Source organism: Talpa occidentalis, unplaced genomic scaffold, assembly GCF_014898055.3.
Source record: "Talpa occidentalis isolate TD23 unplaced genomic scaffold, MPIMG_talOcc4v2.1, whole genome shotgun sequence".
Taxonomy (NCBI): domain Eukaryota; kingdom Metazoa; phylum Chordata; class Mammalia; order Eulipotyphla; family Talpidae; genus Talpa; species Talpa occidentalis.
This window is the reverse complement of record NW_026555331.1, coordinates 55,422,667-55,440,912: the sequence shown is the minus strand read 5'-3', so window position 1 is coordinate 55,440,912 and position 18,246 is coordinate 55,422,667. Positions and strand designations below refer to the sequence as shown.

The following is an 18,246-nucleotide window of genomic DNA, read 5'->3' as shown; positions in this document are numbered from 1 at the left end:
AACTCAGCGCTCAACCGCTGCGCCACTGGGGAGGCCCTCCCCCCAAGTTTTTACAACCATCAATGTCTTCAGACATGCCAAATGTCCCCCTGAAAAAAAGCTCTATAAATGTAGTAATTACTAGCTATTTTATCACTCTTGCAAATCACTGTCCTTCTTGTTCTGTTCTGTTCTCTCATCTACTACTGTCTTGTTGAACTTGTCTGTGTTGATTCACTAACTGGATGTTAAGGTTAGTTCTTCCATTCAGGGATAGTATCTGAATTTGGTCTGATTAGAACCATGTGATCTACCCCTCTGCAAGCCAGCTGGCCCTGGGAACCAATATACAAGATTATTCTGTGACTCTCCTTCAGAGTGAAAACAAATTCTTTTCCTGTTCCTCTTTTGAAAAATCCTACATGCCTGTGAACCTTTCTGACAGTCCCAACTTTCGTTCTCATGTGGCCATAGCTTTTTGTTCTTTTCTTTCTTTAGTGATGGGTGTTCTTAGATAAGTACTCTTCTTTGGTTTTATTTGACTGCCTGTCCATAAGATTATTTTGCAGAATTTAAATTGCTTCAGTTTTACAGGATAAACATGCATTACATTTACAGTAATAGCAGGGTTGCTTTTTCACAGTTTACTTCTGTCCACTTAAAAGTATTTGTGAAACTTCTTCATTGCTTCCCAGAGGACTCTTAGAGCATATATTTATAGTAGAGGTAATGTGGTATAATGGGTAAACAGTCTCAAGTCAGGCCACCTGGGTTCGAATCCTAAGTTCACCACTTAGGGCAGATCTCACTTCACATAAACCGAGGTATCTCTTGATTTCCTCTCAGTTGGGTTGTTATGAGGAAAAACCAGATTAACACACATAAAGTACATTCGACTTATACTAACCTTAGCACTAAATGATAAGTACTACTAGGCTGCCAGTTTGATTTAGTTTGAAGAAAAGGAAAATGTTACTAAAGAGAGACAGGGTTGTATAGTAAACAAGTGCATAGATTTCAGAGTCAAATTTGAATTTGAATTCTAGCTCTGTTTCCTATTTGCTAGATATTAACTTGTGCAAGTGATTTAACCTCTTGGTTTTTGTTTTTCATAGCAACATCCTCATTTCCAACATATGATTCCTTCTTTAAAAGGAAATTGAGGCAAACAAGTGTGTGATCACTTTCAAATTTCTCTTTCCATACTGCCAGCCTTTATTTTTAGCTTGGTTGAGAATGTATGACAATCTGCATAAGTGTTTAGAAACACTAATACTATTAAATTATATGAAAGGGGTATATGCAATCCTATATTCATTACTTTACTTAGAATAGCCATGTTGTGGAAACAACTTAAATGCTCATTGACAGAGCAATGAATTACGAAGATGTGGTGTACAGATACCCAGTGGAATGCTCCTCAGCTATGAAAAAGGTGAACACTTACCATTTGCAAAAATATCAGCATCTTTTTGTTTTAATGACAGTTTCTTTCATTGTACAGGAATCTTTTAGTTTTATGTAGTCCCATTCATTTATTTTTGCTTCTGTTTTCCTTGACTCCATGAAGATGTCAGTGAAACCAGTGTTGGGGACTATTTGGCCTCTTTTCTTCAATGTGTTTTTAGTTTCTGGTCTTACATACAAGTCTTTAATCCATTTTGAGTTAATTTTTGTGTATGTTGCTGTCTAGTTTCATTTTTCTGCATGTGGCTGTCCAGTTTTCCTAGCACCATTTGTTGAAGAGATTTTCCTTTCTCCATTATATACTCTTGGTGCCTTTGTTGAAGATTAACTGTCCATATAAATGTGGTTTTTGGTTGTTTGTTTTTTATGGACTCACAGTTCTATTCCTTTATTCTGTGTGTCTGTTTTTATTCCAATACCATACTGTATGGATAACTATAGCTTTCTGGTATAGTTTGAAGTCTGCAGGCATGATACCTCCATTCTTCTTTTTTGTCAAGATTGCTTTGACTATTGGGGTCTTTTGTGGTTTCATATAATTTCAATAATATTTGTTTTATATATCTTAGAGGAAAAACTTTCAGTTTCTCATCATTGAGTATTATGCTAACTGTGGGTTTGGTATATATAGTTTCATTATGTTGAGGTAAGGAGCATTCTACTTTTGAATAGTGGGGAAAACCTGTATTGTTTTGGGTGGCATGATGAGCCACAAATGGCTTGTGGGTGGTCTTAAGCTTCTAATTTAATAGAACTAGACTGTTCCTTAATATAAGCATTCTTTTACCAAATCCAAGGTTGTAGTGGAAAGCAAAAATTCCTTTAGGGATTATTTAGAGATATGGCTTAGATGAACCATTTTTGGCTCCTGGCCCACCTATTCCTGCACTTTGCTTGTGCCTTTTATACCTGCTGAGGCCCAGTCTTGATAGTTACCACATCAACTAGTATGCTTCTTTATTGTCCAGTTTCATGATTCAGTGGATCAAATAATAGTGTGTGAGAGAGTTACTCTATTTTGGCTGTTAGGATAAGCACACACATTATATCTTACATTCCAGTTCTCAGTATTACAAGGTGTTATTGTTATTTCCTAGCAGTTATCAAAGCTGCACTTTCCTTAACAGTTCCACTGTTCTGTCAAGCAGCTGTTTTTAGGTAAATAGATACAGGATGAAGCTAGCAAATTTTGTGGTTATAAGCCACACTTCTTTGCCTTAGTCTAATGTTATGTTTAAGAATTCTGTGACAATGAATGAAATATGCTGTAGCCAATAATGATTGTTCTAGTGGAAGCATTTCAGGCAGGGAAGGCAAATCTCACTTCTGTGAGGACAGATGCTACCCCAGGTGATTGTTTAGTCCTTGCTGTGGCACGCTGCCAATGTGCTGTGCAGTATTGGTCTTTGCTGTTGAGCAAAGCACTCAGCACTAGCAATATCTAAATTTGTCTCAATAAGGCCTGTTTGCCTATATATCCTCTTACGGCTTGGCCACTTTGTCATGGGTCCATTGAGCAAGCAGTGGGTAATTGGAAAAGAGGTTGATTTGCTTCCATAGGACAGATCATCTTCATCACCTGATAATTGAGAACCTTTCTTCAGTGGTTGATCTCTAGTGAGCATTCATGTGGAATACAAATATTTTTGCAATCTGTGCTATATTGACAGGTACCTCCACATTCATCTACAAAACTCTCCCCCACCCAGCTTTGTTTAAATTAATTTTCCAATCTTGTTCTTTCCAAGTTCCTGGCGAGCAGTTCTCCATTGGCCACAACCCATGAATCAGCAGAGATAATACCTTTGCTATGTATTTCTCCTGATGCACAGGCAGACCAGCAGGTATATTGTTTAGAATTCTGCCCATTAGGAATATTTCCCGTTAGTACTCTCTTCAGGACTATCCCTACGTAGGGCTACATTCTCTTAACTTCTGGCCACTGCCAGCACACTATGCATGTCATTCTATTAAACAGGCATGTCTTTTCTCTCCTCCACTAACTGGTCGTAGCAACCTCCTCAGGAGTGTGGCTTTAGAAAGAGCTGACAAGGAAGGAGGGACAAGTACCAGGGAGTCACCTATTCCTGCACTTTGCTTGTGCCTTTTATACCTGCTGAGGCCCAGTCTTGATAGTTACCACATCAACTAGTATGCTTCTTTATTGTCCAGTTTCATGATTCAGTGGATCAAATAATACTCTGTTCATGATAAGCTTTTTCTATTACATATTCTCTTGGTTTCCCATGGGGCAGGTATCTAATCTTTTCCTGTGCTGAGTTGCAAAGACAGGAACCAAATGAACAAGTTATTGGCAGAACCCTAAGAAGATTCCAACACTTACTTTTTCTCTTGGTGCTCATCAGAGTCTCCTTATCCCATGTCTCTGCCTTGTCTTTCCACTGGCGCTGGGTGTGCTGAGGCAGAGGTTCAAGAGTTAGGGCTTTCATTGTTGCAGAAGCATCTCCTTGGATCAGGCCCTTGTCAGTAAAAACTGACAGCCGGGCCTCCCTGGTGGCGCAGTGGGTTAAGATGCAACCTATGAAGCTACCCGCAGCCACCGCAGCACAAGTTCGATCCCCAGCCAGGGAGCAACCCACATGGCATAGCAGACCTCTCCTGTCTTGCCTGCTTCTCCCCTCAGCAGTGTATTTCAGTAGATCTGCCTGTTCTGTTCCCCGCTCTGTCTCTGGTGAATCCTCTCACCCTCCATACCTCTGGCTTATAACCCTGTTGTGGTATGCATAAATAACTAAATATTAAAAAAAAAAAAAACTACTGACAGCCTCATGGGTTACCTGGTAAATGAGCCAGAGCAGCTACCACACAAGTGAAGTTCACCAATTGTTTTGCCTCTTTGTTAGTGTACTATTTTTCTCACTTTAGGTGAAAGAGCCTGCCTCCGACCTCTGGTACCATAAAAACCTTCAGTTGGTGGATCCCTGAACTTCCATGGATTTTATCCCCCACCATCTGTCTTATGTGTATGCATTACAAAGTTTGCCTGGATACAAGCAAATTCTCTTTCACCAGGTCCAGTTAGCATAATGCCATCAATGTGAAGCATCACTGTGGTTTTCTGTGAAATATTGAAATGATCAAGGTCCTTCCAGACCATATTATATACTATTATGACTGTGCAGATATATAGCCCTCAAATGAGACTATAAAGACATATTGCTGTTTCTGCCAGTTGATGGCAAACTGCATCTTTTTCCCCTTACTGCTGACTGTAGAGAAGAAAGCATTTGCCAGGTCAGTGGGAGGTCCCTAGATATCAGGGGTTATGTTAATTTTCTCCAGGAAAAAAAAAATCTAGAATCACAGCTGTGGTTTTCATCACCATCTGATTTAATTTGTGTAATCCATAGTCATGTTCCAAGTTCTTTCTGGCTTTGGTCCCAGTAAACAGACAAGTTAAATGGGAATATAATGGGAATTAACACCCCTGTATCTTTCAGATTTTTAGTGGTAGTACTGATTTGTTCTAGGGATGTGGTATAGGTTCTGGTTTACTTTCTTAGTGGGGAGAGGATGAGAATTTTAGGGGATTCTTTGTGGCCCTTCTGTAATGGCTTTTATGATATGGGTCAGTGAGCCAGTATTGAGTTCTGGCTCCTTACTAAGTATGTCTATTGCCACTAGAATTCTGGACTAGGGAGATAACCACAGGATGGGCTTGTGGTACCATTGGGCCCACCATGAGACACCAGAGCTGATTGCATCTCTCATCTCCTCTTAGAATGAGATGGACACTCTCATATGTGGGTCACTTTTGGATCTCCAGGGATAGTGTCAGTTCAGAGGTAGTGTCCAGTAACCCTTGGAAAGGCTGCATTTTTTGTTCACCAGTGAATTATCACCCTGGTAAGTGGCTTCAGGTTCCCCTTGGAAAAATTGGAGAAAGATTGATGGGATACACTGTGGCCATAAAAAGGGTTATCAATATTAAATTTGGTCCTCCTTGTGCTAATAGCCTTTGGATGTACTCCTCTATGTACTTTCCAAATTCCTCCTGGTAAAAGTTGTCAAGATTCTGAAGATTTTTCAGTATAAAGTCAGTCTCGGAGTAGACTTTGAACTTCCTTCTGGGCTTTTTTGGATCTAACTCCTATTATGAGGTAGTCAGGGGTTGTGGGAGGGAGTAGTGAAGAGAATTGGCACCCTTATGTGAAACAACTGGAAAGGATTTATGGAGGATTAAGAGATTGTCTCTGCCAAGGGGTCTAGGTGCTGCTTTCAGCAGGGACATTCCGTGAATTTGGAGGTCAGCATTCTTAGGCTCATTAGTGTTTACCCAAATGCCTGCATCATTGACTCAGGATTATTATTCTTTTCAACCAATGCCCTTAAGTTAGCTTTAGAGATTTTGCAGGGTTGCATATTTAATTGGTTCTACAATCTTTACCATCAGACTCTAAGCTTGATCCTTAGTCCTGTCAGCTTAGTAGCTTAAGAGGAAAAGAACTCCTTACAGTAAATAGATTTTCCAACCCATCTATTTGGGAATTCACAACTTTTAATTTGTGGTTGGCTTTGTGCTCATTCTCAGAGACAATCAGAAGCAACCCAGCCCACATCAAAAATCTTTGAAATCCTCATTTTCATCATCCTCTAGGACTTAAAGCATTTTGCCCCCTATCTGTACTCCAGCCTGTGGCACTGTGAGAGGGAATTTGAGTGATATATAACATGCCAGGTTATCAGTTTCCTATCAGCTCCCTCCAAGAGTAGTTAACAGGGCATTCATCAAATACGTGTCTCATTTCTGAGAGTCTGTTTCTGGGGGGTCATTCTTGGTGCCAGTTACTGCATCAATCACATGATACATGCAAAAGTAATTGAAGGGAATCTAACGAAGGGACTATTTGCTAAATTGTTATGGGTGGGGTAAAAGAACTAGCAGAGCATGGGAAGCACCTCATATAACAATGTTTGGAAGCTGTTACTACTCTAAGACCTTCAATGTTTCTGTCGAAGAAGAGCCACCTTGCAGGTAGAGAAACCACTGCATGTTAGAAAGGAAGCAGGGAAATAAATAACCTTAGCATTTCACTTTTCCTGCCCTTCTATCTCCTGCTAATGCCTTGCATTAGCTGAGCCCCACCAGATGTCTGTGGGCAAGGACAGGGGGCAGGCTGTGTCATTGTGAGGTCAGTCCATAGAGGTCAGCCTTCCTGGCCTTTGGGAAGGTATTGAAAGAGTGGTGTTAGATCTGGTAGCTGTCTGGTACACCTGCTAAATCGGGATCTTTAACCTAGATTTGAGTGCCTCTGCATGCTTGGCTTCTACACTAACCACCAGCTGTGCCTGAATGCTTAGATGTTCCCTGGGTACATGTGAAACAACATCCTGGGCCTCCCCGGTGGCACAGCAGTTGAGCACTGGGCTGAGAAGCAGCCCGCAGCTTCCGCAGCCCCGGCTCGATCCCCGGCCACCAGCGAGGGTCCCACATGGCGCAACAGACCTCTCTTGCCGCGCCTGCTGCTCCCCTCAGCATTGTATTTCTTCGTCAGTCTGCCTGTTCTGTTCCCTGCTCTGGCTCTGGTGAATTCTCTCACCTTCCCGAGCTTCTGACTGTACCCAGTGCTTGTATAAATAAATCAATCAATCTTAAAAAAACAAACAAACAAACCAAAAAAACACAACATCCTGCCCCCTGCTGCTTTCTTCCTCCTCTAAGCCTGATGCTAGTTAATGTCATACCATCTTGTCCCTTGCAAAAGGTAGACCTCAGGCCTAATATTCTGTAGTTCTGTTGTTGTGGACCATGCATAGTGAGCTACAAACATTCCAGCTCATACATAATATAGTACTGCAGGACCTCCCACCTCCTGGGTTCAACATTGTTAAGGGATAGACCTCCAAAGGGCAACACCATAACCATCATCCTCTCATCATTTCTGTTGCAGTGGGAAAAGGTAGCTAATGTTAAGTCCTGGGGCTCTCAAAGAAGGCTAATCTACCTTAGCAGAGCTATGGGTTCTACCTGTCATAATTCTTCATCAGTAGAGCTCTGATTACAGGGCAAGGCTTTGCTCAGGTGGCTGTTCTGGTCTAAAAGGCAGCCAAATGCTGGAAGGGTCCAGAGTTTAGGAGGGGGCCAGTTACATTTCCATTTTTTTTTAAAGATTTATTTATCTATACAAGAACGGGGGTACAGGCCAGATGTGTGGGAGGGTGAGAGGATTTACCAGAGACAGAGCAGGGAAAAGAACAGGCAGACCAATCGAAATATACTGCTGAGGGGAGCAGCGGGTGAGACAGGAGAAGTCTGCCATGCCATGTGGGTTGTTCCCCAGCTGGCGGGGATTGAACCGGCACTGCAGAGACTGTGGACAGCCTCACAGCGCTGCACTCATTCTCCTGTGCCACCAGGAAGGCCCCACATTTCCATGTTTTTTTTTTTTTTTTTTAAGAAGATAGGTAAATTTTTTTTTTAAGATTTATTCATTTATTTATACAAGCGCTGGGTACAGTCAGAAGTGCGGGAGAGTGAGAAAATTCACCAGAGCCAGAGCGGGGAGCAGAGCAGGCAGATTTACTGACATACACTGCTGAGGGGAGCAGTGGGCGCAGCAGGAGAGGTCTGCTGTGCCATGTGGGAATCTCCCTGGCCGGGATCGAACCCGCATTGCAGAGGCTGCAGACAGCTTCACAGTGCAGCGCTCTGCAACCAGGGAGGCCTGTGCCGCCAGGGAGGCCCGTTTCCATATTTTTAAACAACTAATTCAGATACATATAAATCCTCCCTGACACTATTTCCAGCAGCAAATTCAACAAAGTACATTTTGAATCACCTCAAAGGAAGCACTCCCCCACCCCACCCCCAAATTATGTTTATTGAGGTAGTTTACATCTTTGTATCTGCTCTGGGGGTTATAGGTTCAAAACTCATTATACCTGTATATTCCATGCATACTGATATTTAAAATCACTACTTGGATATATAATTTACTTAGAATTACTAGATCGGTCAGCCAACTTCCTGAAATTAATTATCTAGGGAAACTGGCAAACTGACCTTTCCCTGGATTTCATTTGTTATTTGGTGTTAATTCAAACGCAGAGTTTGGGTTACTGTGTGCAGCAAAATTGTCATCAGTGTCTCATCTGGAGCCCTTGGTTCATGGATTAAGTGATAGTAATAATGTATTACATTTGTTCTATATAGAGATCTAGCCAGGGATCCAGTGCATATAAAATGTTAAAATGCAACATAGCAAAGTGGTTAAGTGGTAGGACTCTGGAGCCAGGTAGTCTGGGTCCAAATCCTAGGTGGGCAAATCATTTAACTTTTCTGTGTCTCATTTGCCTCATTTGTAAAATGCGGGTAAATACCTACTGTGTAGTATCCTAATCTGAAGCAGGTGCCAGCTGGTCATCTTCATACACAAAGTCTGAAAACCACTCTTAGAACACTACCCTGACTCCATTGCACTTGAGCCTTTACTCTCACTTTGTGTCAGCTGTGGTGTATAAGCTTCCGGAATTTCTTAGTAGTAAGAAAGTAGATGGGATGTAAATGTTTGATTGTGGCTTAGCTATTGTAGAGACATAATAGAAGCTAAATTTCTAACCTGGGCTGAGACGTGTAGCCAAAAGTTAATTCCTGCCAGAATAAGCATAAACTGGGTCCTGTGAGCCAGGAATGACAGACAAATCATGGTATTTTTAAATTGTTTTGCTAATTCTTTTTTTTTTTTTTCCTGTTGGTTAAGGTGCATGATGGAATTTGAACATTGCCACAAGACATTTTATGTTTTGGAATAGCTAATCGTATTTGTCCTCTGCTGACCATTTGAACTCATTTTTTGGCATCCTTTTGAGGCAGTTCACCCAAAAAATATAATACCATGGATTACAAGGAAAGCTGCCCCAGTGTAAGCATTCCCAGCTCTGATGAACACAGAGAGAAAAAGAAGAGGTTTACTGTAAGTATGTAACTTATAGCAAATGGGAAAAAATTGAATGCAGAGACTATTTCCATTTCTGTTTCTATTCTTTCATAATTTAGAACATCCCTTTCACACCCCACCCCCGTGTACACATATCCAGATTTTGCTTATCTTTCAAATGATACATCTCCACAGTCTTCCCTATGTACTGGAATGAAGTGAAATTTTCTTCTCAGTGCAGATTTTTATCTAGTCCCTTGAAGAAGTTTATGAAACTAGCTGATAAACCCTCTGACCAGAAAATGTGCATATACATGGATCTATGACACATCATATAATTTTGTGTGTATTGTTGGGGTTAATGACATAGGAAGTCTTGATCCCATGTTAAGTACCACTTCTTGAAATTTCTGCAGTGTCTTTCTTAGGACAGTTATCGTGCATTTTAAAAATATTTTATCAAATATTACTTCTTTATTTTCCACCTTAAAGGCGATACCCATTTCTAATTTTACTTAACACTGCGGTATCTACTATAGGACCTTATAAAGAATATGCACAATGAATATTTGCTGAACCAGTACATGAATGGCTATGATTGGAGAGCAATCACCTCTAATTAGTGTAGTGAAACATATATTTCAAGTAGTCCTGTTAGTATATACAGAGAATTTCTTGCCCTATATTCCCTGGAAAAAAGTCATCTGTTTATAGCTGGTCTGTTTTCTTCTAAGCTCCCATCTACAAGTAGTATGAAGAAAATCATTTAACCCAATTCTGCTCATTGCTTAGTTTGAACTAAAATTGAAGCAGTTCTTTTAAGTAAAAATGACTAAACTGTCATAATTCTGCTCTCCTAATACACATTCTTTCTCCAATTTGGCATCGATGTTTTTAGGAGTGGAAGTGTCCCGTTTCAATGTTTCTGAGTGTATAATCTCATGGCATCCTGGTAAAGGCTCTTGCATTCTTGTGATCCTGCTACATCTTTGCTATTCCATGTAGAATGACTGGTCTGACAGGTCTCAGGCCGTGGTTCACCTGATCCAACCCTGGACATTTTGCTGCCATCCGATATCAGCATTAGTAGTTGAATAAATCACTAATTTGTGATTTATTTTTTGTTGGCTTTACTAAAGCAGTGATGACTCACTGCTGACTCAGTTTCCCCCTGACTCTTAATGGCCAAGAGCCCACTGAGGTTCTCACATGTCCTTCACCTGCTCTAACTTGAGTTATCTATCCTGCCATTGACCAGGGGTCACTTTGCCCCTGGCAGTTGAGCCGATAACTGGTGACTTTCAACTCAGAGTCCATATCACATGGCAGTTGAAGAAAGTGTGAGGAGTTAAACTAAGTGCTTTTCTGACCATCCAGTCTATTAACTTGATGGCGCTCGTCCACAATGGCGGTTTTCCCTCAAAGTCCCAGATACATTGCTGAAAACAGCCCTTCTAGTTTCCCTTCCTAAACACACACCTCCACACCCTGCACAAAGCTCAGAGCAGAGATAATGTATTTTGTGTCTTGCCATTTGCCTCTCCTCAGTCTCTGTGTTGCAGCAATAGCTTAATTAGTTTTTCCACTTATTCCACATTCGTATAAGCACATTTTAGAAACATCACATTGATGGTAAATACACCCACATTGTGGTCAGGAAAATTTTCCTCCCTTCCCTCTCTTTATTTTTACCTTTGGGCTAGCCTCTCCTGCTGGGGCAAAATGTCCTGCTAAGTTTGATGCAGTTCATCCACAGCAAATATAGACAGTAGGTTATGTTGGGTATCCTTTTATTTTTCAGGGTAGAGGTATTTCCATATTGTTTGTGAAAGGGTGAAGGAGGCCTATAGCTTCTCTATTACCCAGATGTTCCCAGAGCTGTCCTGAGTTCACAGAGGCCCTCTGCAAATGGCCGTGTTTATTTCCTTTCTTCAAATTCTCAAACATTACCTTATTAGAGAGACTTTTTTTGACCATCCTATATAAGATAGCATGTTCACATCCTACCCTACCCCTTTGACTCTTTGACCCACTAACCGTACTTAGTATTTTTATGTAGCATAGTTTGTATTTATTTCCTACTAGAATGCATGTCCTTTGAAACAAGAACTTCCCTCATTGCTTCACCAACACCTAGAACACAGGTAGATGTTCAGTAAGTATTTATTGAATTGATGTTGAATGAAAAATTGTACTAAGTTCACTTGTTAGTTGCTGATCATTACATTGCAGTTTTTAGTCCTCAGGAAATTCAGCTATAGTCAGCACAGGTAGACCCCACCACACTCATATTCTGTGTCCAGCTTCAAGAGGCCCAGATGCCTATGTTATATTTAGGAATAAAAAATTAACCTTGTCTTACTGAATAGTCAGTGAAGTTTTTATATCTCATGTCCTTTATGTAGCTCTGCACTCTGACAGAGAAATAATAATGCATCCTAGGATGCTTTGTCTTAAACCAAGCTTAAATTATGCTTTCATTTATCCACTTAAAAATTGGCAGTTTCTGTATTCCAGGCACTCACAAAGGGATGTGGGATCCCTTATACTGGGATCCCTTATACTGTGAGCATATTAATGGGGCCATATCATTCATACTGTATAACACATACAGTATAAGGGAATCTTTACCACAGTATTACCTAACTATGAACTTATGAGTTAAGTTTACCTATTTTTCATGAAAAAGGATAGTTTGTACATTTATCTGCATCCCCTTTTACAATAAAGCTGTTTTATACTAAATTGTCCAACAGACTGTGGGCAAACTGTAAATACCAAACCAACTTGTATTTTTTTTTTTTTAAAGATTTATTATTTTATTTATTTATTTTTTATTTATTTATTCATACAGCACTGGGTACAGTCAGAAGCACGGGAGGGTGAGAGAATTCACTAGAGCCAGAACGGGGAGCAGAGCAGGCAGAAGGACCGAAGTACACTGCTGAGGGGAGCAGGGGGCGGCAGGAGAGGTCTGCGCACCATGTGGGACCCTCCTCTGGTGGCCGGGGAGCGCCGGGAATCGAACCGGCGCTGCAGAGGCTACGGGCAACTTCGCAACCCAGCGCTCAACTGCTGCACCACCGGGGAGGCCCCAAAGCAACTTGTATTCTTACCCCTGATGGGGAAAATGTAAAATAATGAGATTGATCATCAAATTATATATTAGTGGATCTTTCCTCATATTCTTTTCAGAAATGACAAAAGATCCATGGGGTCCCAGTTTTCTCTACAGGGGTATGTTAAATTATGCTCAGAGTAACCGTGGGATGAGTTATGATAGCTAATTCTGTATTATACTAGTTAATGATTTGATTCTGGTTCTGGTGCATGAAGTATTAGAAGATTTAGATTTTAGTCTCACTGTCATGTTTTAAGTCTGAAAATGGGCAAGTTGCTTAATTCTTTTGGGTCATGATTCCCTCATGTTGTTGGGGGGTAACCACAGTTACATGAAATTAGGTATATATGAAAATATTAAACATATGTAAGTTGGTAGTAATAAATCTGAGGAGAAATTCTTAGAAAATTATGATGTAAAGGATAACCTTTTCTCTCTGGAAAGAGGACTAAAAATTGTTTCCTCTGTGCCAGCTATCACTTTCAAAAATACTTTATAATTTCAAGACTAATGGTTACTATGGAGAAAAAGAGAGAATAGCATTGATTGAATCTGTAATGTTTTATTCTAGGGTGGGAAATTCAGAAGTAAGAATGATATATTTCAGAAAAGCTAAATAATGATTATACAGGTGTTTATTCTCTAAAAATTGCAGAAATACTTCATAACATTAAAAAAATTTACTGCCTTTTAACAAGCTAAATGAGTATTTCAGTTGGTATGCTTGTGTCTTAGAATCATACATAAACATTAACATCTAGTATCAGTTTATGAGTAGGTAAATAGATTTTCACATATTTAATTAGCTAGTTTTTTGCAATCAAATTTTGTTATTTTTTATTTTCACAGGTTTATAAAGTTCTGGTCTCAGTGGGCAGAAGTGAGTGGTTTGTCTTCAGGAGATATGCAGAGTTTGACAAGCTTTACAATACTGTAAGTAATAGTCAGTGTACAAGATTATTATTTAAAACAAAACACCTAAGAAAAATTCATAATATAGGTGATTTATTTAAATGATTAAATTAATACTCGTATGTACCAGACAAGCAGAACAGGGTAAGAGATTCTTCAAAAGCACCCTAACTTTGGAAGTCTTCCTCAGAAGAGTAGAAGAAAACTTTTTGACAGTTCCAAATAAACTGTTGAAGATAAAAAAAAAACAAGATGTGCTTAAACTATATTTTAATGTCATAGAACATTGGAAATATCCACCTACATCTCTAATAATGTTAATCCATTATCTTATTTCTGGTTAAATTGCCCAACTATTAGCTTTAGTTCTGAAAAGCTATCATGAATCCTCCTTCCATAGTTTCATTCTTAATTTTAGAGATAAATCTTAGGTTCCAAATTTTAAGTAGCTTGAACCCAAATGAAATGAAATGAATGTAACATAATCTGGGGATGAGAACTAAGAGATCATTATTTATTTATTTATTTATTTATTTTTAAAGATTTATTTGTATATGCATACAAGAGCTGGGGTACAGGCCAAAGATGTGGAGGGTGAGAGGATTCACCAGAGACAGAGTAGGGAACAGAATAGGCAGACTGACTGAAATACACTGCTGAGAGCAGTGGGCGAGACAGGAGAGGTCTGCTGCACCATGTGGGTTGCTCTCTGGCCGGCCAGGGATCAAACTTGTGCTGCAGAGGCTGCGGATTGCTTCATAGTGCATTGCTTAACCCCTTGCACCACCAGGGAGGCCCTCATTATTTATTTAAATAACTAAAACTTGTTTCGAAACTGAACCATCTCCTGAGTTTGTTGTTACAGACTACAGGGTAAGACATTTCTTTGTTCCAAGCTTTGCTTCAGTTAAGGAAAAAAGCAATCATGCCTCAAATCCAAATTTAAATTGCTTTTGTTCTGATAAATAGGACTCTCCTTCGTGTCATTAATGAATTGTTATTAGGTATTCTACCCCCAATTTTTATATCTAAAAATGTAATATTTTTTCAGTTTTTCTTAAACCTGTGTCTTTTTTTTTTTTTTTAAATATTAAATTTTATTTTTATATTCCCCCATACAATTGCAAACGCCCCATTCTGACCCCAATCCTTCCCCTCCCGCCCCCCACCCCCAAAAAAGTGTCTCTGGTTCATAGTTTTTTTGTTGATTTTGATTTTCACTTTCTTATATTCATTTTCCTGGTCCCTTATTTAAGTTTTCTAGATTCCTGCTATGAGTGAGACCATCCGGTATTTTTCTTTTTCTTTTTGGCTTATTTCGCTGAGCATGATCCCTTCCAGTGCCATCCATGTTGCTGCAAATTGCATGTGTTTATCTTTTTTGAATGCTGAGTAATATTCCATGGTATATATGTACCACATCTTCTTGATCCAGTCATCTATTTTTGGGCATTTGGGTTGTTTCCAAAGCTTAGCTATTGTAAACAGTGCTGCTATAAACATAGGAGTGCAGGTGCTCTTTGGAATTGATGTTTCTGTGTCCTTTGGGTAAATACCTAGGAGTGGAATTGCTGGATCATATGGAAGCTCTATGTTTAGTAGGTCCAGAAATCTCCACACAGCTCTCCATAGTGGTTGGACCAGTTTGCACTCCCACCAACAGTGCACAAGAGTTCCTTTTTCTCCACATCCTCGCCAACATTTGTTGTTGCTAGTTTTTTTAATATGTGCCATTCTCACTGGTGTGAGATGGTATCTCATGGTAGTTTTGATTTGCATTTCCCTGATTACAAGTGATGTTGAACATTTTTTCATATGTCTGTTGGCCATTTTCATTTCCTCTTCAGAGAAGTTTCTTTTTAGCTCTTCTGCCCATTTTTTGACTGGATGATTTTCTTTGTTGTTGCTGAGTCTCATCAGCTCTTTGCAGATTTTTGTGATCAGTCCTTTATCATTAGTGTTGGGTGCAAAAATGTTCTCCCAGTTGGTGGGGTTTCTCTTTGTTTTTGTTATTGTCTCTTTTGCTGTGCAGAAGCTCTTTAATTTGATGTAGTCCCAGCTGTTTATCTTTCTCTTCACTATCACTGCTTTGGGTGATGTGTCTGTAAAGATGTCTTTGATGTGCAAATCACGTAGTGTTAAACCTGTGTCTTGAGTTTAAAAAATAGCTAGCTGATATATACATCTGTGATTTATCATTGGTAATATATAAATATGGAAGAAGGTAAGCATGTCAATTAAAGGATAAATTACTTCTTAAGTGGGCCAGAATGAATTAGACATTGTCTAGCTATATAATTTCTTGTGTTTTGTTAAGTCATGAAAGTTAGTTTTCTGATTCATCATAATTTAGCATTTCAGTGTATCTATATTTGTTCCAAATAATATTCAGATACTTTGCTAATTGAAGTTGAACTTTAAAAAAAAATTATAATTTTAAATGCATTTTTTCTACATAAAATTAATGCATTCTAGAAACTGAAAAATAAAAAGAAGTAAAACTATTAATAGATTAAGCTTAAAAATTACCTGTATTAGTTGTTTTTCAGAAATAGTTATTATTTTTACTATTTTCTTCTTTTCCTTAGTTTTTCTTCAGTGCAACACATGCAACTGAATTTACTATATATAGGTTTAAATATAGCCTAATCAAGGAATAGAGGTGATCTTTTTTGTCTGTAAGTGGTCTCATTTTTTAAACAGAATAATGGTCAGTAAAATTTATAGATGATTAAATCTTCTGGTTTTTAAAAAATTCAAAAATGGCAATTATTGGACACTTGAACTGTTAGCTCTATTTGAAATTCTTGGCTATCATTATATACATAATCAACATTTTTTTGAGTATTGTACAAATCTGAGTGTATTGCTTAACCCCTTGGGTTTTACTCAGGTGAAAAACCTGGGTTTTACTCAGTTAAAAATCATGTGATGATATAACACACATATACACAATGAAGTTTTATATGCCATCTCCCTCATTTTTTGTGAATTTTGCTTCCTTTTTCTTATTTCACCCATTTCTGTGTCCCCCTCACTTCATTTAAGTCCTCCCAATTCTGCACTCTATGGTGAGGAGTAAGGAAAACAATGAAAATTGTATCAATTGTATTTTTTGAAACTACAGAAGTAAGGTTAACCCCAACTTGGAATTCTCTAGGTTTGAAAACAAAAATTCTTTCCCTGCTTTCCTGTAAAAGTCAAAAAGTAAAATGTCCAATCAGTATTTATAATTGCCAGTTTAAATATATTTTTATGACCATAGTTTGCATTTTCGAACATCTTATCATGGAAATTGTTGAACACACAGAGGTAGAGAGACTGGTACAAACAGAAAATTATATAACATATCATCCAGCATCAACAATTACTGATACATGTCTGTGCTTGTTTTATTTCTATTCCTAGCTAGCCCACTGGAATTTTGAAACAGATTTCACACATATCATTTCACTGTAAATATTTTAATATACATTTCTTAAAAAGATAAAGAGCCTTAACATACACACACACACACACACACACACACACACGATACCATATATCAAGTAATAAATTAACAAGAATGTCATAATATCACATATTCAGTTAGTATTTACATGACTGATTGATAAACTGATTTAAGTGTCTTTTAATCATTAAGTTTCCCCACCACCTTGCTTTTCTTTCTTTTTACAGTTTTTGTGTAAAAACAGGGTCATTGTCTACAGAGTTTTCAATCTGGAATTTGCTGGCAGCTTGTGCATGATATAGCATGATTAGTACTTTCTCCTAGTCTTTGTATTTCCTGTCATTTGGTAGTTAGATATGTAGTTTGTATGTGGATATTTTTGATACAAACTTATAATAAAAATAACCTGTTGTAATAACTACTGCCCCAAATTTAATTTCTTCAGGCCATGTTTTTGATTGGCTGGGGATAAGCAAATCTGATAAACAAATGTATTTGAATTATTAATGGGGGAAGGCTAGTGTAACAGTTATTGAAAACAAAATTCTTTAGCTTTTTAAGAGAGCTATTGTCAATCTATTCATATAAAAAAATCCAAAGACCACTCTTCTCCCTGGGGTAATAAATGGTGAGTAGCATGAATTCAAAACTTTCACTCCAGGTTCTAGTTGAGTCAGTTAACGTAAGATTTCCTTTATACCTCACAACAGATTTGTAAGATAAGTGCTAAAAGTGTCTTGTATGAACAACTAAGGCACAGAGATATTAAGTAATTTCAGGACACAAAAATACTAAGTGTTTTAGTAGAACAAATGTGGCATTTTATTGGGATCATCAAATACTGTACTTTTGATCATAATAATATTTTAAAGTATTTGTTAAATGTGTTTTAAAATTCAGATTAAACTTCGTTTTATAAATGCATCACTGGAAGATTTATAAAATTAAATTAATACGATTTTTCTTTAATTCTAGCTGAAAAAACAGTTTCCTGCTATGGCTCTTAAGATTCCAGCCAAGAGAATATTTGGTGATAATTTTGATCCAGGTAAGCAATAACTTCATAGACCAACCCTGCAGACTGAAATTTGAACATGTCATTGCACTATATGGTAGTGCAGACTTTAGAAAACTACTTGATCTCCTAAAAATACCTCAGGAACATATATGCTGTGTGTCAGGCATTGTTTTAAGCACTTTACATGTTTCAGTTTACTCAGTCCTCACAGCAACCCTGTAGGATAGCAGCAGCAGCACCATTTTATAGATTAAGAAACTGAGTCACAACTAGGTTAATTAATTTGCCTAGCATCACACATAGCTAGTAAATCACAGATTTAGAAATTAAATTAGGTGTGCCTAATTAGATGAAGTCAATTGTTTAAATTTGTCTCCTATAAGAATCTGATCTTATTGAG

The 18,246-nt window shown here is 38.4% G+C and overlaps 1 protein-coding gene across 7 annotated transcripts in view; it reads left to right on the top strand.

Annotated features, from left to right (window-relative positions):
* SGK3 (serum/glucocorticoid regulated kinase family member 3) overlaps nucleotides 1–18,246 on the top strand; it is a 110,079-nt gene that overhangs the window by 54,321 nt on the left and 37,512 nt on the right. For all 7 annotated transcript variants that reach the window (XM_037505781.2, XM_054692215.1, XM_037505791.2 and 4 more), the window contains exons 2-4: nucleotides 9,168–9,380; nucleotides 13,315–13,398; nucleotides 17,804–17,876. In XM_037505781.2, coding sequence (XP_037361678.1) covers nucleotides 9,303–9,380; nucleotides 13,315–13,398; nucleotides 17,804–17,876 — 235 coding nt within the window. In that variant the 5' untranslated portion in view covers nucleotides 9,168–9,302. The remainder of the gene's footprint in view (nucleotides 1–9,167; nucleotides 9,381–13,314; nucleotides 13,399–17,803; nucleotides 17,877–18,246) is intronic.